This window comes from Nerophis ophidion, linkage group LG01 (genome assembly GCF_033978795.1).
Source record: "Nerophis ophidion isolate RoL-2023_Sa linkage group LG01, RoL_Noph_v1.0, whole genome shotgun sequence".
NCBI lineage: Eukaryota > Metazoa > Chordata > Actinopteri > Syngnathiformes > Syngnathidae > Nerophis > Nerophis ophidion.
This window is the reverse complement of record NC_084611.1, coordinates 13,389,227-13,412,556: the sequence shown is the minus strand read 5'-3', so window position 1 is coordinate 13,412,556 and position 23,330 is coordinate 13,389,227. Positions and strand designations below refer to the sequence as shown.

Here is a 23,330-nt window from a genome sequence, read left to right as displayed (position 1 = left end):
TGCTCAGAGACAGGAAGTCACACAATAAGAGCGTGGTGGGATGCATAGATTATGAACATGCCTGCAGAACTTCATCACTTCATGCTCCAATACTAGATAGGACAAATCATGTAAGGAGTATTTCGTGGTTTAGCATTTCTTGTCCTATCTAGTCTTTTCGTCTGTTCATGCTCAAAGACGAGATAGACAGGACATGCAAGGACTAGAGCTGTCCTATCTAGTCTTTTAGAATTAGACTAGATACGACATCGCTAGTCCTGTGTAATCCCAAGCATGGACTGGTGACAAAGTCAGCTGGGACTACAGCTGTCCTATTTAGTCTTTGGACATGATCTAATGAACCCTGTTCGGATGAAAGGCAGAAGATCTTCCAAGACAACTGAACAGTCCAGTTGCTTCATCATTTCCTGTTTAAAGACTATATAGGACAGCTGTAGTCCTATGTAATCTCAAGCATAAAATGGTGACAAAACCAGATGGGACTACAGCGGTCCTATCTAGTCTTTGAGCATGATCTAATGAACCCTGTTCGGATGAAAGGCAGAAGATCTTCCAAGACAACTGAACAGTCCAGTTGTGTCGTCATTTCCTGTTTATAGGACCGCTCAGGTTTTATGTAATCTCAAGCATGCAATGGTCACAAGACCAGGTGGGACTACAGCTGTCCTATCTAGTCTTTGAGCATGATCTAATTAACCCTGTTCGGATGAGAGGCAGAAGATCTTAAAAGATCACTGAACAGTCCAGTTGCTTCATCATTTCCTGTTTATAGGACAGCTGTGGTCCTATGTAATCTCAAGCATGAAATGGTGACAAGACCAGATGGGACTACAGCTGTCCTATCTAGTCTTTGAGCATGATCTAATGAACCCTGTTCGGATGAGAGGCAGAAGATCTTCCAAGACAACTGAACAGTCCAGTTGCGTCGTCATTTCCTGTTTACAGGACCGCTCAGGTTTTATGTAATCTCAAGTATGAAATGGTCACAAGACCAGGTGGGACTACAGCTGTCCGATCTAGTCTTTGAGCCTGATCTAATGAATCCTGTTCGGATGAGAGGTAGAAGATCTTCCAAGACAACCGAACATCCAGTTGCTTCATCATTTCCTGTTTAAAGACTAGATAGGACAGCTCAAATCCTATGTAATCTCAAAAATGAACTGGTGACAAAACCATATGGGACCACAGCTGTCTTATCTAGTCTTTGAGCATGATCTAATGAACCCTGTTAGGATGAGAGGCAGAAGATCTTCCAAGACAACTGAACAGTCTATTTGCTTCATCATTTCCTGTTTAAAGACTATATAGGACAGCTGTAGTCCTATGCAATCTCAAGCATAAAATGGCGACAAGACCAGATGGGACTACAGATGTCCTATCTAGTCTTTGACCATGATCTAATTAACCCTGTTCAGATGAGAGGCAGAAGATCTTCCAAGACAACTGAACAGTCCAGTTGTGTCATCCTTTCTTGTTTAAAGACTAGATAGGACAGCTGAAGTCCTATGTAATCTCAAGCATAAAATGGTGAAGAAACCAGATGGGACTACAGCTGTCCTATCTAGTCTTTGAGCATGATCTAATGAACCCTGTTCGGATGAAAGGCAGAAGATCTTCCAAGACAACTGAACAGTCCAGTTGCATCATCATTTCTTGTTTAAAGACTAGATAGGACAGCTCTGGTTTTATGTAATATCAAAAATGAACTGGTGACAAAACCATATGGGACCACAGCTGTCTTATCTAGTCTTTGAGCATGATCTAATGAACCCTGTTTGGATGAGAGGCAGAAGATCTTCCAAGACAACTGAACAGTCCAGTTGCATCATCATTTCTTGTTTAAAGACTAGATAGGACAGCTCTGGTCCTATGTAATATCAAAAATGAACTGGTGACAAAACCATATGGGACCACAGCTGTCTTATCTAGTCTTTGAGCATGATCTAATGAACCCTGTTAGGATGAGAGGCAGAAGATCTTCCAAGACAACTGAACAGTCTATTTGCTTCATCATTTCCTGTTTAAAGACTATATAGGACAGCTGTAGTCCTATGTAATCTCAAGCATAAAATGGCGACAAGACCAGATGGGACTACAGATGTCCTATCTAGTCTTCGGCCATGATCTAATTAACCCTGTTCAGATGAGAGGCAGAAGATCTTCCAAGACAACTGAACAGTCCGGTTGTGTCATAATTTCTTGTTTAAAGACTAGATAGGACAGCTCTGGTCCTATTTAATATCAAGCATGAAATGGTGACAAGACCACATGGGACTACAGCTGTCCTATCTAGTCTTTGAGCATGATCTAATGAACCCTGTTCGGATGAGAGGCAGAAGATCTTCCAAGACAACTGAACAGTCCAGTTGAGTCGTCATTTCCTGTTTATAGGAACGCTCAGGTTTTATGTAATCACAAGCATGAAATGGTCACAAGACCACATGGGACTACAGCTGTCCTATCTAGTCTTTGAGCATGTTCTAATGAACCCTGTTCGGATGAGAGGCAGAAAATCTTAAAAGACAACTGAACAGTCCAGTTGCTTCATCATTTCCTGTTTATAGGACAGCTGTAGTCCTATGTAATCTCAAGCATGAAATGGTGACAAGACCAGGTAGGACTAAAGCTGTCCTATCTAGTCTTTGGGCATGATCTAATTAACCCTGTTCGGATGAGAGTTCAGAAGATCTTCCAAGACAACTGAACAGTCCAGTTGCTTCATAATTTCCTGTTTAAATACTATATAGGACAGCTGTAGTCCTATGTAATCTCAAGCATAAAATGGTGACAAGACCAGATGGGACTACAGCTGTCCTATTTAGTCTTTGATCATGATCTAATTAACCATGTTCGGATGAGAGGCAGAAGATCTTAAAAGACAACTGAACAGTCCAGTTGCTTCATCATTTCCTGTTTATAGGACAGCTGTAGTCCTATGTAATCTCAAGCATGAAATGGTGACAAGACCAGATGGGACTACAGCTGTCCTATCTAGTCTTTGAGCATGATCTAATGAACCCTGTTCGGATGAGAGGCAGAAGATCTTCCAAGACAACGGAACAGTCCAGTTGCATCATCATTTCCTGTTTAAAGACTAGATAGGACAGCTCAAATCCTATGTAATCTCAAAAATGAACTGGTGACAAAACCATATGGGACCACAGCTGTCTTATCTAGTCTTTGAGCATGATCTAATGAACCCTGTTCGGATGAAAGGCAGGAGATCTTCCAAGACAACTGAACAGTCTATTTGCTTCATCATTTCCTGTTTAAAGACTATATAGGACAGCTGTAGTCCTATGTAATCTCAAGCATAAAATGGCGACAAGACCAGATGGGACTACAGATGTCCTATCTAGTCTTTGACCATGATCCAATTAACCCTGTTCAGATGAGAGGCAGAATATCTTCCAAGACAACTGAACAGTCCAGTTGTGTCATAATTTCTTGTTTAAAGACTAGATAGGACAGCTCTGGTCCTATTTAATATCAAGCATGAAATGGTGACAAGACCAGATGGGACTACAGCTGTCCTATCTAGTCTTTGATCATGATCTAATTAACCCTGTTCGGATGAGAGTTCAGAAGATCTTCAAAGACAACTGAACAGTCCAGTTGCGTCGTCATTTCCTATTTAAAGGACCGCTCAGGTTTTATGTAATCTCAAGCATGCAATGGTCACAAGACCAGGTGGGACTACAGCTGTCCTATCTAGTCTTTGATCATGATCTAATTAACCCTGTTCGGGTGAAAGGCAGAAGATCTTCCAAGACAACTGAACAGTCCAGTTGCTTCATCATTTCCTGTTTATAGGACAGCTGTAGTCCTATGTAATCTCAAGCATAAAATAGTGACAAGACCAGATGGTACTACAGCTGTCCTATCTAGTCTCTGATCATGATCTAATGAACCCTGTTCGGATGAGAGGCAGAAGATGTTCCAAGACAACTGAACAGTCCAGTTGCTTCATCATTTCCTGTTTATAGGACAGGTGTAGTCCTATGTAATCTCAAGCATGAAATGGTGACAAGACCAGATGGGACTACAGATGTCCTATCTAGTCTTTGACCATGATCTAATTAACCCTGCTCAGATGAGAGGCAGAAGATCTTCCAAGAAACTGAACAGTCCAGGTGCGTCATAATTTCTTGTTTAAAGACTAGATAGGACAGCTCTGGTCCTATTTAATATCAAGCATGAAATGGTGACAAGACCACATGGGACTACAGCTGTCCTATTTAGAATTTGATCATGATCTAATTAACCATGTTAGGATGAGAGGCAGAATATCTTAAAAGACAACTGAACAGTCCAGTTGCGTCATCATTTCTTGTTTAAAGAGTAGATAGGACAGCTCTTGTCCTATTTAATATCAAGCATGTAATGGTGACAAGACCACATGGGACTACAGCTGTCCTATTTAGTCTTTGATCATGATCTAATTAACCCTGTTCGGATGAGAGGCAGAAGATCTTCCAAGACAACTGAACAGTCCAGTTGCATCGTCATTTCCTGTTTATAGGACAGCTGTAGTCCTATGTAATCTCAAGCATGAAATGGTGACAAGACCAGGTAGGACTAAAGCTGTCCTATCTAGTCTTTGGGCATGATCTAATGAACCCTGTTCGGATGAAAGGCAGAAGATCTTCCAAGAAATTGAACAGTCCAGTTGCTTCGTCATTTCCTGTTTATAGGACAGCTGTAGTCCTATGTAATATCAAGCATGAAATGGTGACAAGACCAGATGGGACTACAGCTGTCCTATATAGTCTTTGATCATGATCTAATTAACCCTGTTCGGATGAGAGTTCAGAAGATCTTCCAAGACAACTGAACAGTCCAGTTGCGTCATCATTTCTTGTTTAAAGACTAGATAGGACAGCTCTGGTCCTATGTAATCTCAAGCATGAAATGGTGACAAGACCAAATGGGACTACAGCTGTCCTATTTAGTCTTTGATCATGATCTAATGAACCCTGTTCGGATGAAAGGCAGAAGATCTTCCAAGACAACTGAACAGTCCAGTTGCGTCATCATTTCCTGATTAAAGACTAGATAGGACAGCTCTGGTCCTATGTAATCTCAAGCATAAAATGGTGACAAGACCAGATGGGACTACAGCTGTCCTTTCTAGTCTTTGAGCATGTTATAATTAACCTTGTCCGGATGAGAGGCAGAAAATCTTCCAAGACAACTGAACAGTCCAGTTGCGTCATCAATTCCTGTTTATAGGACAGCGCTGGTCCTATTTATCATCAAGCATGAAATTGTGACAAGAGTAGATGGGACTACAGCTGTCCTATCTAGTCTTTGATCATGATGTAATTACCCCTGTTAGGATGAGAGGGAGAAGATCTTCCAAGACAACTGAACAGTCCAGTTGCTTCATCATTTCCTGTTTATAGGACAGCTGTAGTCCTATGTAATATCAAGCATGAAATGGTGACAAGCCCAGATGGGACTACAGCTGTCCTATTTAGTCTTTGATCATGATCTAATTAACCCTGTTCGGATGAGAGTTCAGAAGATCTTCCAAGACAACTGAACAGTCCAGTTGCGTCATCATTTCTTGTTTAAAGACTAGATAGGACAGCTCTGGTCCTATTTAATATCAAGCATGTAATGGTGACAAGACCACATGGGACTACAGCTGTCCTATTTAGTCTTTGATCATGATCTAATTAACCCTGTTCGGATGAGAGTTCAGAAGATCTTCCAAGACAACTGAACAGTCCAGTTGCGTCATCATTTCTTGTTTAAAGACCAGATAGGACAGCTCTAGTCCTTACATGTCTAGTTCTATAGCCCAGTTGGGATTGACTGATGTTGTTTCTGCTCCATGTTGTGCCTGAAGAGGTCGCTAACCAGCCAGAAGTCACACTATTTTAAAAAGTGACCCCTTGTTGCCTGCCCAGGATGAGGGTGCGCTCCTTGGAGCCGTGCGGGGAGACGGGCGTGGTCCTCCTGGGCCTCCTCACGCTGCTGCTGTCGGTGAGACTGTCCACCACGGGCCTGCAGGTACACACGCTTGTCCACCCACTGCCCCCCACACCCACACCCCCACCCCCACCCCCACCCCCGCACATTCCAGCCTCTGTCCTTGTCCATCAGTGCGGCCGCTGCACTCCAGGAATGTTCGGGAGTCGGCGGCCGTCCTATTTTGGAACGCCGCACGTACGTTTCTTGTCACGACTCAAAATGTGCTTCCAAAGTGGAAAAGGTTAAGAACCCAGAGGAGGATGGAGTATCCCACATTTGGCGGGGTGGTAACGTGTCAGAGCAATGGTGTCCAAACAATTCCCGCTAAAGGGCCGCGTGCCAGAATTGAGATATTTTTCACTTTCTAAACCATTAAAATCCATCCATTTTCTACCGCTTATTCCCTTTGGGGTAGCAGGGGGCGCTGGTGCCTATCCCAGCTACAATCGGGCGGAAGGCGAAGTACACCCTGGACAAGTCGCCACCTCATCGCAGAACCATTGAAATATATTGATGTTTTTCAACCTTCTGGGCTCCCTTCAAGTTTGGTCCCAGGGTCTGAGTCCTAAAAATGTTAATTTTTGTTTTTCAACGCTTATATCTCTGAATCCAGTTTAGATTCAACTGTAGATATAACTTTTTGACATTTAATGTTTGTTTTTTTCATATTTTATACCATTTTTGCCAAAGAAAACCCTGTTTTTAATGGCAAAAACACAACATTTCCAATATTTCCCAACCAATAATTGTGCTACCATTGATTTTGAATCATTTTGAATTTTTGAACAATTAAATGTTTTTTTTTTTTTTTCAAATCCAACAAAAATTCTTAGGGACCCATAAGGGTCCCATTAAAAAATAAGTGTTAAAAATAAGTCATACATTATCGAATAATTGGAGCCTTAAATATGTCAATAATTCATAACAACATTGATTTTGATTCATTTTGAATTTTTTAACAATTAAATGTTTTTGGTTTTTTTTTAAATCCAACAAAAATTTTCAGGGACCCATAAGGGTCCCATTAAAAAAAAGGGTTAAAAATAAATCGGACATAATTTTTGTTTTTTACTTCCTCACTTAAATATCTAAATCAACTTCATATCGGTGTGAAGTTTACTATATATAAAAAAAAATTGTATTCACTTTTTGTTAAGAAAAGCCTTTTTTAAATGTAAAACCCCCCACAATTTATGCAGTATTTCCCGCATAAAATATGTCAAACTGAAATAATTGATGTGAAGTAATTGGAGATTTAAATAGGTCAATAATTCATAATAACATTGATTTTGATTAATTTTAAATTTTTGAACAATGACAAGTGATAGAAAATGAATGAATGGATAGATGGACATATTTTAAAATTTTTTAAATCCAACAAAAATTCCCAGGGACCCATAAGGGTCCCATTAAAAAATAAGTGTTAAAAATAAGTCATACATTATCGAGTAATTGGAAACTTAAATATGTCAATAATTCATAACAATATTGATTTATATTCATTTTGAATTTTTGAACAATTAGATGTTTTTTTGAAGCCAACAAAAATTCTCAGGGACCCAAAAGGGTCCCATTAAAAAAAAGGGTTAAAAATAAGTCGGACATAATTTTTGTTTTTTACTTTCTCACTTAAATATCTAAATCAACTTCATATCGGTATGAAGTTTACAAAAAATGTTTAATACAATTTTGGTGAAGAAAACCCTTTATTTAATGTAAAAAAACCCCACAAATTATGCAGTATTTCCCCCATAAAATATGTCAATCTGAAATAATTGATGTGAAGTAATTGGAACTTTAAATAGGTCAAGAATTCATAATAACATTGATTCTGATTCATTTAAAATGTTTGAACAATGACAAGCGATAGAAAATGAATGAATGGATGGATGGACATATGTTTTTATTTTTTAAATCCAACAAAAATTCTCAGGGACCCATAAGGGTCCCATTAAAAAATAAGTGTTAAAAATAAGTCATACATTATCGAGTAATTGGAGACTTAAATATGTCAATAATTCATAACAACATTGATTTATATTCATTTTGAATTTTTGAACAATTAAATGTTTTATTTTTTTTTTAAATCCAACAAAAATTCTCAGGGACCCAGAGGGGTCCCATTAAAAAGAAAAGGGTTAAAAATAAGTCGTGCATTATTTTTGTTGTTTACTTTCTCACTTAAATATCTAAATCAACTTCATATCGGTATGAAGTTTACAAAAAATGTTTAATACAATTTTGGTTAAGAAAACCTTTTTTTAATGTAAAAAAACCCCACAAGTAATGCAGTATTCCCCCCATAAAATATGTCAAACTGAAATAATTGATGTGAAGTAATTGGAGATTTAAATAGGTCAATAATTCATAATAACATTGATTTTGATTCATTTTAAATTTTTGAATAATGACGAGTGATAGAAAATGAATGAATGGATAGATGGACATATTTTTAAATTTTTTAAATCCAACAAAAATTCTCAGGGACCCTAAAGGGTCCCATTAAAAAAAAAAATGTTAAAAATAAGTCATACATTATCGAGTAATTGGAGCCTTAAATATGTCAATAATTCATAACAACTTTGATTTTGATTCATTTTGAATTTTTGAACAATTAAATGTTTTTTGGTTTTTTTTAATCCAACAAAAATTCTCAGGGACCCTAAAGGGTCCCATTAAAAATAAAAGGGTTAAAAATAAGTCGTACATTATTTTTGTTTTTTACTTTCTCACTTAAATATCTAATTAAACTTCATATCGGTATGAAGTTTACTTTAAAAAAAAAAAAATGTTTTATACACTTTTTGTTAAGAAAACCCTTTTTTTAATGTAAAACCCCCCCACAAATTATGCTGTATTTCCCCCATAAAATATGTCAAACTGAAATAATTGATGTGAAGTAATTGGAACTTTAAATAGGTCAAGAATTCATAATAACATTGATTCTGATTCATTAAAAATGTTTGAACAATGACAAGCGATAGAAAATGAATGAATGGATGGATGGACATATTTTTTAATTTTTTAAATCCAACAAAAATTCTCATTTTGGGTCCCATTACAAAATAAGTGTTAAAAAGAAGTAGTACATTATCAAGTAATTGGAGCCTTAAATATGTCAATAATTCATAACAATATTGATTTATATTCATTTTGAATTTTTGAACAATTAAATGTTTTATTTTTTTTTAAATCCAACAAAAATTCTCAGGGACCCAAAAGGGTCCCATTAAAAATAAAAGGGTTAAAAATAAGTCGTACATTATTTTTGTTTTTTACTTTCTCACTTAAATATCTAATTAAACTTCATATCGGATGAAGTGTACAAAAAATGTTTAATACAATTTTGGTTAAGAAAACCCTTTTTTTAATGTAAAAACCCCCCACAAGTAATGCAGTATTTCCCCCATAAAATATGTCAAACTGAAACAATTGATGTGAAGTAATTGGAGCCTTGAATAGGTCAATAATTCATAACAACATTGATTTTGATTCTTTGTTAATTTTTGAACAATGACAAGCGGCAGAAAATGAATGGATGGATGATGGGCTTTTTTTTTAAATCTTTTAAATCCAACAAAAATTCTTAGGGACCCAAAAGGGTCCCATTAAAAAAATAAGTGTTAAAAAGAAGTAGTACATTATCGAGTAATTGGAGCCTTAAATATGTCAATAATTCATAACAACATTGAATTTTGATTCATTTTGAATTTTTGAACAATTATATGTTTGTTTGTTTTTTAAATCCCCTAAAAATTCTCAGGGACCCAAAAGGGTCCTATTTAAAAAAAAAAGTGTTTAAAAATAAGTCGTAGATTATTTTAATTTTTTTTACTTTGTCACTTAAATATCTAAATAAACTTCATATATTAAGTTTACTTTAAAAAAAAAATTTTTATACCATTTTTGTTAAAGAAAACCCTTTTTTAATGTAAAAACCCACACAAATTATGCAGTATTTCCCCCATAAAATATGTCAAACTGAAACAATTGATGTGGAGTCATTGGAGCCTTGAATAGGTCAATAATTCATAACAACATTGATTTTGATTCATTGTTAATATTTGAACAATAACAAGCGCTATAGAAAATGAATGGATGCATGGACATTTTTTATTTATTTTTTTAAATCCAACAAAAATTCCTAGGGACCCCCAAAAAGTGTTAAAAATAAGTCGTACATTATTTTAGTTTTTTACTTCCTCACTTAAATACCTAAATCAACTTCATATCTATGTGTCGATATGAAGTTTAGATTTTTTTTTAAAAATGTTTCATACCCTTTTTGTTAAAGAAAACCCTTTTTTCAATTAAAAAAATTCCCACACTATGGAATTTTTCTAAGTAGAACATTTGATGTAAATTGAAAAGGTCAATCATTCATAAAAAAATTGATTTTGATTCATCATGAATTTAAAAAACAATGGCAGTTTTATTTTTTTAAATGACACTAAGAGTCTCAGGGATCCGAAGAGGTCCCATTCAAAAAAGTGTTGAAATAAGTCTTACATTACTATTGTTTTTTACCTTCTCACTTACATATTTTAACCACTTCAGGTCTATCTGTCGATATGCAGTTTAGATTTCAATATCTATTTTATGCCCTTTTTGTGTAAAGAAAACATGCTTCTTCTATGGGTAACACATGTAAGACATAAAATATGTTATATTTCCCCCAAAAATATTTAAAAGTGGAATATTTAATGTGAAGTAATTCAATCCTTCAATATGTCAATAATACATGAAAACCTTGTCACCTTGTCAATGGTACATGACAACCGTGTGTGTGTGTGTGTGTGTGTGTGTGTGTGTGTGTGTGTGTGTGTGTGTGTGTGTGTGTGCAGGAGGAAGGTGTGGCTTCCAACAGTCTTGAAGAAGCGCTGCAGGTGACCACATACTGGTGGGGGGAGTGGGCTAAGTGGACTGCGTGCACTCGAACCTGTGGGGGCGGAGTCAAGTCACAGGAACGACACTGCCTCAAACAGAGGTCAGTCCTTCCTCCTTAAGTGTGTGTATATATATATATATATATATATATACATTTCTTTATATATTTTAGTCAGCCACCGATTGTGCAAGTTCTCCCACTTAAAATGATGACAGAGGTCTGTAATTTTCATCATAGGTACACTTCAACTGTGAGAGACAGAATGTGGAAAAAAAATCCAGGAATTCACATTGTAGGAATTTTAAAGAATTTATTTGTAAATTATGGGGGAAAATAAGTATTTGGTCAACCATTCAAAGGAGGTTTTGGCTCAAAATCTCACGATACATGGCCCCATTCATTCTTTCCTTAACACGGATCAATCGTCCTGTCCCCTTAGCAGAAAAACAGCCCCAAAGCATGATGTTTCCACCCCCATGCTTCAAAGTAGGTGTGGTGTTCTTGGGATGCAACTCAGTATTCTTCTTCCTCCAAACACGACGAGTTGAGTTTATACCAAAAAGTTCTATTTTGGTTTCATCTGACCACATGACATTCTCCCAATCCTCTGCTGTATCATCCATGTATCCATTTTGGTATAAACTCAACTCGTCGTGTTTGGAGGAAGAAGAATACTGAGTTGCATCCCAAGAACACCATACCTACTGTGAAGCATGGGGGTGGAAACATCATGCTTTGGGGCTGTTTTTCTGCCTAGGGGACAGGACGATTGATCCGTGTTAAGGAAAGAATGAATGGGGCCATGTATTGTGAGATTTTGAGCCAAAACCTCCTTCCATCAGCGAGAGCTTTGAATGGTTGACCAAATACTTATTTTCTGCCATCATCTACAAATAAATTCTTTAAAATTCCTACAATGTGAATTCCTGGATTTTTTTTCACATTCTGTCTCTCACAGTTGAAGTGTACCTATGATGAAAATTACAGACCTCTGTCATCATTTTAAGTGGGAGAACTTGCACAATCGGTGGCTGTATATATATATATACATATATATATATATATATATATATATATCAGTGGTTCTTAACCTTTTTGGAGGTACGGAACCCCACCAGTTTCATATGCGCATTCACCGAACCCTTCTTTAGTGAAAAATAAAATGTTATTTTTTTTCACATTCAAGACAAAGTTATACGTTTTTGGTAAAACTTTAGTATGGGGAACATATTCTAAATAACACAGACTTAATTTTGAATTATTTGGACACTAGAGGAACATCCATCCATCCATTTACTACCGCTTATTCCCTTTCGGGGTCGCGGGGGGCGCTGGCGCCTATCTCAGCTACAATCGGGCGGAAGGCGGGGTACACCCTGGACAAGTCGCCACCTCATCGCAGGGCCAACACAGATAGACAGACAACATTCACACTCACATTCACACACTAGGGCCAATTTAGTGTTGCCAATCAACCTATCCCCAGGTGCATGTCTTTGGAAGTGGGAGGAAGCCGGAGTACCCGGAGGGAACCCACGCATTCACGGGGAGAACATGCAAACTCCACACAGAAAGATCCCGAGCCTGGATTTGAACCCAGGACTGCAGGAACTTTGTATTGTGAGGCAGACGCACTAACCCCTCTGCCACCGTGAAGCCCACTAAAGGAACCCTAACCAAATAACTCTAAGTTAAGTCTTTATTACACTAAAGGAACATATTCTATGTAATAAAGACTTAACTTAGAGTTATTTGGTTAGGGTTATAAAAAGGCCATGCCGAATAAGGCATTAATAAGTACTTAATAATGACTAGTTAAGAGCCAATTTGTTACTAATTTGCATGTTAATAAGTAACTAATTAATGGTGAATATGTTCCCCATACTAAAGTGTTACCATGTTTTTTTTTTACTGGTGCACAAGAACACCAACACAGTGCATAAACTCACAACAAATTACACACTTGCAAATCAGTCAGCCGTTGCCGTATCCGTAATACGCCGATAGGGAGAAGTTTGTATTTACACGATAAGTCGGGTGTGTTTTAACCTCCGCCGAAACCCCTGAGGTCGACTCACCGAACCCCTAGGGTTCGATCGAACCCAGGTTAAGAACCACTGATATACATAAATACATACATATGTCTTGATTGGATTATCCAGAGAATAGTGCTCGATACCGTGGTAGAGCGCAATATGTAGGTGTGGGAAAAATCACAAGACTACTTCATCTCTACAGAAGTGTTTCATGAGGGGTTCCCTCAATCATCAGGAGATTTTAATGGAAGCATTCACATACAATGGTTTATATAGAGCACAGAGTGGGTGGGTACAGGCAGGCGTAGGGTGTGGTGATTGGCTCATGTGTTACCTAGGAGGTGTTTCCGTCTGTGGCGGCATGTTGAAATGATTTCACTGCGCTTGTTGAGGGATGATAGATCTGGATGATATATAATAAACAGTTTCTCTTTTAAGCATAGGTTGCATCTTTTATTACCACTGTTGTAAGGTGTGCTGGATGCAAGAATTTGCCATGTTATTGAATCTTCAACATTATTGTCTTTGAGGTTCCAGATGTGTTTGCTGAGTTCTGTAGAATTCCGCAAAGTCTGGTTTCTAAAGGAGGCGTTGTGATTATTCCATCTTGTTTTGAACGCTCCTTCGGTTAATCCTACGTACGTGTCGGATGTGTTAATGTCCTTGCGTATTACCTTTGCTTGGTAAAGGACTGATGTCTGTAAGCACCCTCCGTTGAGAGGGCAATCAGGTTTCATACATGTATATTTCTTCAATGGTGTATTTTGTGTCCAAAGACAGAAAGTGACTGCGGGCAAAGACAACATGACGTGCACGGGGACCCCCAAGAGATACCACCTGTGCAACACACAGGTGAGTCTCCGTGTCCTCACCCCTTGTGTCAGTGAATATGAGCGGGGGACGTCTTTGTATGCGATTGTGTGAAAGTGCTGCGGCCCCACAGGAATGTCCCACCAGTGGGAGGAGCTTCAGAGAGGAGCAGTGCTGGTCATTCAACTCGCAGCTTTACAGTGGGCGGAGCTACCAGTGGAAACCGCTGTATCCCGGTAGGACAAACTGACGCAACATCGCTAGTCGTTCAGCCCCAAAGCCGACATAGATAAACGTCCACTTCACGAATCGAGCACTCGACCAATCGGTCTTGTAGCTTGGACAAAACACCACGTTGATAAATGTGACCTCTGACCACGCCGTCCAGACGACTACGTGCACATATCCAGTAACCCCTGCGACCTCCACTGCACCACCGCCGATGGCCAGAGGCAGCTGATGGCGCCGGCTCGCGACGGAACGTCCTGCAAGTACAGCAGCTATCGCGGCGTCTGCGTGGACGGTAAGTGTGAGGTGAGTCCATGCCCTGGAACTTTATTCACCGCCACCTGCGAGACACAAGTTTGACTTCTGTCTGCTCCGAGGAACGTTCTCATCTCATTCCAAGTCTTGTTGCGTCATCCCGTCCCTTTTCTTAGATGTTTTTTTTTTTTTTTCTTCTTGCGGCCCAGCCAATCGGGTGCGACGGCGTGCTCTTCTCGTCCAACACGTTGGACAAATGCGGAGTCTGCCGGGGCGATGGCAGCAGCTGCAGCAGAGTCACCGGGAACCTCCGGCGGGGTTCTACCACTCTGGGTGAGTTCTGCAAAGCCAGGCTTGACGGGAGTCCGCTAAGGGACGCTAAGCTCCTCCTCCCGACCGTCCAGGTTACTCCTTCATTACGCAAATCCCTGAAGGATCGTGGGACATCCAGATCATCGAGAGGAAGAAGTCCGCGGATGTTCTCGGTGGTTACTTCTCCCAGCATGCAACACGGCCACACATTAACGTGACCACGCCTGAAGTCCACCGTTTGTCCCTCGTCTCCATCCAGCTGTGACCGATCAGGCCGGAAACTTCTTCTTCAACGGCGCCTACAAGTTGGACAGTCCTCAGAACTTTCATGTGGCGGGAACCGTCTTCAAGTACCGCCGCCCGATGGATGTGTACGAGACCGGCATCGAGTACATCGTGGCCAAAGGACCCATTGACCAGGCCATCAACATCCTGGTACGTGACCGCCTTACACTGCTTGTGTGGTCGCCACGGTGCAGAAATGTGGACGTATTTACAAACCCTGTTTCCATATGAGTTGGGAAAATGTGTTAAATGTAAATATAAATGGAATACAATAATTTGCAAATCATTTTCAACCCATATTCAGTTAAATGCACTACAAAGACAAGATATTCAATATTGAAACTCATAAACTTTATTTTTTTTAGCAAATAATAATTAACTTAGAATTTCATGGCTGCAACATGTGCCAAAGTAGTTGGGAAAGGGCATGTTCACCACTGTGTTACATCACCTTGTCTTTTAACAACACTCAATAAACGTTTGGGAACTGAGGAAACTAATTGTTGAAGCTTTGCAAGTGGAATTCTTTCCCATTCTTGTTTTATGTAGAGCTTCAGTCGTTCAACAGTCCGGGGTCCCCGCTGTCGTATTTTACACTTCATAATGCGCCACACATTTTCGATGGGGGACAGGTCTGGAATGCAGGCGGGCCAGGAAAGTACCCGCACTCTTTTACTACGAAACCACGCTGTTGTAACACGTGGCTTGGCATTATCTTGCTGAAATAAGCAGGGGCGTCCATGATAACGTTGCTTGGATGACAACATATGTTGCTCCAAAACCTGTATGGACCATTCAGCATTAATGGTGCCTGCACAGATGTGTAAGTTACCCATGCCTTGGGTGCTAATGCACCCCCATACCATCACAGATGCTAGTTTTTGAACTTTGCGCCTATAACAATCCGGATGGTTATTTTCCTCTTTGTTCCAGAGGACACCACGTCCACAGTTTCTAAATATAATTTGAAATATGGACCTGTCAGAACGGGCTTCACGGTGGCAGAGGGGTTAGTGCGTCTGCCTCACAATACGAAGGTCCTGCAGTCCTGGGTTCAAATCCAGGCTCGGGATCTTTCTGTGTGGAGTTTGCATGTTCTCCCCGTGAATGCGTGGGTTCCCTCCGGGTACTCCGGCTTCCTCCCACTTCCAAAGACATGCACCTGGGGATAGGTTGATTGGCAACACTAAATTGGCCCTAGTGTGTGAATGTGAGTGTGAATGTTGTCTGTCTATCTGTGTTGGCGCTGCGATGAGCTGGCGACTTGTCCAGGGTGTACCCCGCCTTCCGCCCGATTGTAGCTGAGATAGGCGTCAGCGCCCCCCGCGACCCCGAAAGGGAATAAGCGGTAGAAAATGGATGGACCTGTCAGAACACAGAACACTTTTCCACTTTGCATCAGTCCATCTTAGATGAGCTCGGGCCCAGCTAAGCCAGCAGCGTTCCTTGGTGTTGTTGATAAATGGGTTTTGCTTTGCATAGCAGAGTTTTAACTTGCACTTACAGATGTAGCGACCAACTGTAGTTAATGACAGAGGTTTTATGAAGCGGTCCTGAGCCCATGTGGTGATATCATTTACACACTGATGTCGGTTTTTGATGCAGTACCGCCTGAGGGATCAAAGGTCCGTAATATCATCGCTTACGTGCAGTGATTTCTCCAGATTGTCTGAACCTTTTGATGATTTTACAGACCGTAGATGGTAAAATCCCTAAATTCCTTGCAATAACTCGTTGAGAAATGTCGTCTTAAAACTGTTCGACAATTTGCTTACAAATTGGTGACCCTCGCCCCATCCTTGTTTGTGAATTACTTCGGATTTCATGGAAGCTGCTTTTATACCCAATCATGGCACCCACCTGTTTCCAATTAGCCTGCACACCTGGGGGATGTTCCAAATAAGTGTTTGATGAGCATTTCTCAACTTTATCAGTATTTATTGCCACCTTTCCCAACTTCTTTGTCACGTGTTGCTGGCATCAAATTTTATAGTTAATGATTATTTGCACACAAAAAATGTTTTTATGAGTTTGAGCATCAAATATGTTGTCTTTGTAGCATATTTAACTGAATATGGGTCGAAAATGATTTGCAAATCATTGTATTCTGTTTATATTTACATCTAACACAATTTCCCGGCTCATATGGAAACGGGGTTTGTATTTGTCAGTCAAAATGCCCACTTGAAACGGGACTTGCGTCTCAGGTCTGGAACCAGAACGGTCGCACACCTTACATCACGTACGAGTACACCATCCTGCGGGACTCCCTGCCGCCCGTCCCGCCTCCCCCCGTCTACACCGGACTGGACACGTCGGCCGGGGATGTCTCCCTGGAAGCGGGGGCTCTGCCGGCCCCCAACAACAGCCATTATGAGCAGACGCCCCCTAATGGAATGTTAGAGGCAGGGGCGGACATGGTCAAGAATAGCCAGGAAACAAACGAGGTCTACGAGGAAACGGAGGCCATCGACTGCGACCAGGACGAAGCATCCGACTCAACATTGTCAGGTAGCGGCGCCCTGTGTGTGTGTGTCCCCAACGGCCGTTTTGTGTCGGTACCATTTGGAAATAAGATTTAAAAATGCGGTCGTTCCTTGATCTCTGCGAGCTGGACATCCTAAAATCTGTTCAGTGAAAGGCAGTCCGTGTTGGACAGTCTCCAGGTTGTGACAAAATGGGTCACATTTTTTGTGCGCACGTGTATCTTGTACAGTGTTGTATTATTCATGCCTCTCACAGACACACACATAAAGCAGCGAATGAAAAATTCAGACTTTGCTCGCCAGTCGTCACTAATGGCGTTCCGCAGGGCGCTGAGGCCATTACTCCACGGCGGAGTCAGCGATAAGCCATGTGACTGAAAGCCAACTGAAACGAGCTGGACGGGAAAAGCTCAACGCACATTTTTCACGGTCCTCTTCCGTCTTTGTCCACCAGAGAGAAACAGTAGCCATACTGGAAGTACCGCCAACCCGGTCCCTGTCGGCGGGCCGCTGAATCCCAAAGCAGACTCCCCGAACCTCATCTGGAGGGTCCTGCTGGAAGGCCGGCTCAGCCCTGACGAGCTGCTCGTCAACATTTCCAGCAATCAGCTGCTGACTGAAGGAGACGGCTTCTTCTCGTCGGAAGTGGACTCCAGCAGTCTGGAGCCAGACGGACCCTATGGCATGAACCACACCTTGGAGTTTACAATGGGTCGCAAACGGAACGAGAGCGGAGACGGGTTCTACCAGAACAAGACGGTGCAGAGGACCATCGGCCGCTTCAACAGAACCAGGTAGTGTAAGAGCTGCATTCTGCTGTATAGTCTGAGATGAGACACAGATTCTGGTCCACAGAGGAAATCCCAGGCTCTACCAGAAGAACTTGAAGCTCAGTCCAGCTGACATGTACCGCTGGAAACTTTCCTCCCAGGAACCCTGCAGCATGACCTGCTCCATCGGTACTGACACTTCTCTATGGTCAATCCCGACCGGCATCCTCATGATGCAATGTTTCCTGCTCGTCTTTTCCAGGTGTGTCCAAGTCCTTCGTCACGTGTGTCCGTTATGACGGCATCGAGGTGCACGACATGTACTGTGATGCTCTGACCAAACCAGAACCAGTCCACGACTTCTGCATCGGACGGGAATGTCAGCCCAGGTACTGTCACAAGTTCACACATTGTGGACAACAACCGGATCTCTGGGTTGCTTCGGGGTCCCTCAGGTGGGAGGCCAGCAGCTGGAGCGAGTGCTCGAGGACTTGCGGGGAAGGGTTCCAGTTCCGGCAGGTCCGCTGCTGGAAGATGCTGTCGCCTGGCCTTGACAGCTCCGTCTACAGTGATCTCTGCAGCATGGCCGACTTGGAGAGACCCGTGGAGAGGCGGGCATGCAAAAGCCCTGCCTGTGGACCGCAGTGGGAGGTAGCTGAGTGGACAGAGGTATACCACCTTTTATAGTGATTTCTAGAACCTTTCCTGAACTCGATCCAAATTTTTCAACGCGGCCTTCTCCCTCCTCCAGTGTTCTGCCAAATGTGGCCAAAGAGATCAGGTGACCCGCGACGTCCGCTGCTCCGACGAAAACAGTCCGTGCGACGAGATGACCAAACCACCGAATATCAAAAACTGCACGGGTCCGCCTTGCGAACGTCACTGGACCGTGTCGGAGTGGGGGCCTGTGAGTGGCAGTTAGACAAAAACACGTTACTTGGTCCAGAATTAGTCGTTAGATTTAGATTTTTGACCCTTGCTGTCGCAGTGCTCGGGGTCTTGCGCCCAGGGGAGGATGGTGCGGCATGTATACTGTAAGGCTCCCGAGGGTCGCGTAGTGCCGCAGGACCAGTGTTCCGTGGACGAGAAGCCCCTGGCCATACACCCGTGTGGCGAGAGGGACTGTGCCCCACATTGGTTGAGTCAGGACTGGGACAAGGTGAGACTCATCAAGGAACGTATTCCATTCTTTAAAATCTTGATCTGCTTCACAAAACCTCGAAGTCAATGACCTCTGTCTTCAGTGCAACACCACGTGCGGCCGCGGTGTCAAACGGAGGATTGTCCAGTGCGTTGGCATCGGCGCCGGAAAGTTCCAGACCTTTGATGATGAGGCGTGCGGGGCTGGCGAGAAGCCCGAAAACGAAAACACCTGCTTTGAGAGGCCGTGCTTCAAGTGGTACACCACGCCCTGGTCCGAGGTCAGCTGATGAGCGTAACAAGTATTGTGGTATGAGTGTAACATATCACATGTGTACATTAGGTAGTTTAGTTTAGAGGTGACATGAGCTTAAAAAGGTGTAAAATCCGTTTTACGTGTGTAACACGTGTTACATTTCAATGTATTATGGGTAACACCTGTTACAGATGTGTGTGAAACGTGTGTACCATATGCATAGCATATGTTTGACAGGTGTGCAAAGTGTGTGTAACAATTGAGTAATGTGTGTGTAAAACATGTGTACAGTGTGTCTAAGATGAGCGTTACGTGTAAGTAACGTGTAAAATCTCTATTATGTGTTTAACATGTGTGTTATATACATGTGTAACATGCATAGCACGTGTTACCTTAATGTTTATCGTGTGTGTCTTGTGCGTGCGTGTAACACGTACAGGACATTTGTATAACATATGTACCAAGTGTGTAGCATGAGTGTTACATGTAAGTAAAATGTGCGTAACACGTGTAAAATCTGTTTTATGTGTATAACATATGTTGCATATGCATGTATTATGTGTAACACCTGTTACAGATGTGTGTGATAATGTGTGTTCCATATGCATAGCATGTTTGACAGGCGTGCAAAGTGTGTGTAACTTATGTGTAACGTGTGTAATGCGTGTGTAAAACTTAAGATGAGTGGTAAGTGTAAGTAACGTGTGTGTTTTGTACATGTGTGTAAAACGTATGTACCAAATGGTTAATATGAGTGTTTTGTGTGTGTAACATATTTGCTCTATTTCAACGTCTTGACTCAAACTGTTTTCATGTGAAACACGTGAGTTACTTGTGTGTAACATAGGTAACGTGTTTGTAACGGGTGTGCTCTGTGTACTTTGTACGTGTGTGTGTGTAACAGTAAGAGTTATAGAAATGATTGTAAACTCAAGACAGCCATGACATTATGTCCTTTACAAGTGTATGTACACTTGTGATCGCGACCGTATATGTGCGACATGGGTGTTACATGTGTGAAACTCTGTGTCACATGTGTAACCTGTGTGTTAAATATGTGCCCAACACACGTTACATATGTGTGTAACAGGTGTGTTGCACGTGTGTGTAAAATGTGTTATGTGTGTAAACGGTGTGTTACTTTTGTGCTAACGCGTGTAAAACATTCACACACATCTGTAACACTTGTTACAGATGTGTGTGAAATGTGTGTTCCATATGCATAGCATGTTTGACAGGCGTGCGAAGTGTGTGTAACACATGTGTAACACGTGTAACGTGTGTAATGCGTGTGTAAAACATAAGATGAGTGGTAAGTGTAAGTAACGTGAGTAAAATCTCTGTGTGTAACATGTGTGTTACAAACGTTTGTAACATGTGTTACTTAAATGTGTAAAAAGTGTATATAGTGTGTGTTTTGTACATGTGTGTAAAACGTATGTACCAATTGGTTAATATGAGTGTTTTGTGCGTGTAACATATTTGCTCTATTTCAACGTCTTGTTGACTCAAACCGTTTTCATGTGAAACACGTGAGCTACTTGTGTGTAACATTGGTAACGTGTTTGTAACGGGTGTGCTCTGTGTATGTTGTGTGTGTGTGTGTGTGTGTGTAACAGTAAGAGTTTTTTGATCACGACTGTATATGTGCGACGTGTGTGTTACATGTGTGTAACATGTGTGTTACATATGTGCCCAACTCATGTTACATATGTGTGTAACAGGTGTGTTGCACGTGTGTGTAAAATCTGTTATGTGTGTAAACGGTGTGTTACTTTTGTGCGTAACGCGTGTAAAACATTCACACACATCTGTAACACCTGTTACAGATACACCTGTTACAGATACACATCTGTAACACCTGTTACATATGTGTGTCAAATGTGTGTTCCATATGCATAGCATGTTTGACAGGCGTGCAAAGTGTGTGTAACACATGTTTAACGTGTGTAATGCATGTGTAAAACATAAGATGAGTGGTAAGTGTAAGTAACGTGAGTAAAATCTCTGTGTGTAACATGTGTGTTACAAACGTGTGTAACATGTATAACGTGTGTCACTTAAATGTGTAAAAAGTGTATATAGTGTGTGTTTTGTACATGTGTGTAAAACGTTTGTACCAAATGGTTAATATGAGTGTTTTGTGTGTGTAACATATTTGCTCTATTTCAACGTCTTGTTGACTCAAACTGTTTTCATGTGAAACACGTAAGCACCAATCAAACTACTTGTGTGTAACATAGGTAACGTGTTTGTAACGGGTGTGATCTGTGTACTTTGTACGTGTGTGTGTGTAACAGTAAGAGTTATAGAAATGATTGCAAACTCAAGACAGCCATGACATTATGTCCTTTACAAGTGTATGTACACTTTTGATCGCGACTGTATATGTGCGACTTGTGTGTTACATGTGTGAAACTCTGTGTCACGTGTGTAACGTGTGTTACATATGTGCCCAACACACGTTACATATGTGTGTAACAGGTGTGTCCTTTACAAGTGTATATACACTTTTGTAGGGCTTCACGGTGGAAGAGGGGTTAGTGCGTCTGCCTCACAATACGAAGTTCCTGCAGTCCTGGGTTCAAATCCAGGCTCGGGAACTTTCTGTGTGGAGTTTGCATGTTCTCCCCGTGAATGCGTGGGTTCCCTCCGGGTACTCCGGCTTCCTCCCACCTCCAAAGACATGCACCTGGGGATAGGTTGATTGGCAACACTAAATTGGCCCTAGTGTTTGAATGTGAGTGTGAATGTTGTCTGTCTATCTGTGTTGGCCCTGCGATGAGGTGGCGACTTGTCCAGGGTGTACCCCGCCTCCCGCCCAATTGTAGCTGAGATAGGCGCCAGCACCCCCCGCGACCCCAAAAAAGGGAATAAGCGGTAGAAAATGGATGGATACACTTTTGTACATATGCGTGTAACAGGTGTATTGCACATGTGTGTAAAATCTGTTATGTGTGTAAACTGTGTGTTACTTTTGTGCGTAACTCGTGTAAAACATGTTACATGTGCGTAACAAGTGCGTATCATGTGTGTAGAGTAACGTGTGTGTATCGTGTGTGTGGTCAGTGCACAAAGACGTGCGGCGTGGGCGTGAGGATGCGTGACGTCAAGTGCTACCAGGAGCGGGAGTTGGTCCGAGGGTGCGACCCGCTCACCAAGCCCGTGTCCAAACAGACGTGCAGCCTTCAGCCGTGTCCCACCGAGCCGCCGGGTGAGTGGGCGCGTGCGCCAGCGCCATCTGAACGCGTCCCTGAACGTGTCCGTGACTTGTGTCCAGACGAGAGCTGCCAGGACCGGCCCACCACCAACTGTCTGCTGGCGCTGAAGGTCAACCTGTGCAGCCACTGGTACTACAGCAAGGCCTGCTGCCACTCCTGCCGCGCCTTGAGACCGCCCCCATCCTAGTCCGGGCCAAGGCACGGCCCGCGCACGGAAGCTGAACTGAAGCGGTACCGGGTCTTTCATCAGCTCGCCCGAGTGGAGCGTTTACGTTGTCTGAGACCACGACCTTTCACACACTAAAGTACGAGTTCTGACGTTGTGAGGACCCCCAGACCAACCGAAGTGCCTCCTGCTTGGGGATGATGATGATGATGATGATGATGATTACGAAGCAGAAGAAGAGCTCCTCTGCTGGAAATTCAAACATTATTTAATGACGACAGGAAGTGAAATGTGCACGGAAGCATATTTATTAGTCACAGCACATTTTCCCGTGTATCGCGACCTCCCCGATGTGTCCTCGTCAGGGCGAAAGACGGCGGACAGAGGAGACCATGATTCCTGACACTTGAAATGTACTCACTTTCATATAACGGATACCTCTTTGTACAAAAACCCCGCCTTGGTAATAAAGATGAGGAAGTAGCCCAGTTTCAGAAA

General features: G+C 41.8%; 1 protein-coding gene across 4 annotated transcripts in view; it reads left to right on the top strand.

Annotated features, from left to right (window-relative positions):
* adamtsl2 (ADAMTS-like 2) overlaps window positions 1-23,330 on the top strand; it is a 106,833-nt gene extending 83,503 nt beyond the window's left edge. For 3 of the 4 annotated variants that reach the window (XM_061896492.1, XM_061896487.1, XM_061896496.1), the window contains 18 exons: window positions 5,916-6,018; window positions 10,824-10,966; window positions 13,680-13,755; window positions 13,847-13,949; window positions 14,102-14,247; window positions 14,406-14,529; window positions 14,601-14,681; window positions 14,768-14,943; window positions 17,001-17,304; window positions 17,734-18,073; window positions 18,135-18,238; window positions 18,312-18,438; window positions 18,505-18,718; window positions 18,801-18,956; window positions 19,038-19,208; window positions 19,294-19,470; window positions 22,515-22,659; window positions 22,726-23,330. In XM_061896492.1, coding sequence (XP_061752476.1) covers window positions 5,917-6,018; window positions 10,824-10,966; window positions 13,680-13,755; window positions 13,847-13,949; window positions 14,102-14,247; window positions 14,406-14,529; window positions 14,601-14,681; window positions 14,768-14,943; window positions 17,001-17,304; window positions 17,734-18,073; window positions 18,135-18,238; window positions 18,312-18,438; window positions 18,505-18,718; window positions 18,801-18,956; window positions 19,038-19,208; window positions 19,294-19,470; window positions 22,515-22,659; window positions 22,726-22,853 — 2,817 coding nt within the window. In that variant the 5' untranslated portion in view covers window position 5,916 and the 3' untranslated portion in view covers window positions 22,854-23,330. Of the gene's footprint in view, window positions 1-5,915; window positions 6,019-10,823; window positions 10,967-13,679; window positions 13,756-13,846; window positions 13,950-14,101; window positions 14,248-14,405; window positions 14,530-14,600; window positions 14,682-14,767; window positions 14,944-17,000; window positions 17,305-17,733; window positions 18,074-18,134; window positions 18,239-18,311; window positions 18,439-18,504; window positions 18,719-18,800; window positions 18,957-19,037; window positions 19,209-19,293; window positions 19,471-22,514; window positions 22,660-22,725 lie in introns of those variants that run through there. The other variant, XM_061896499.1, reaches the window with a different exon arrangement.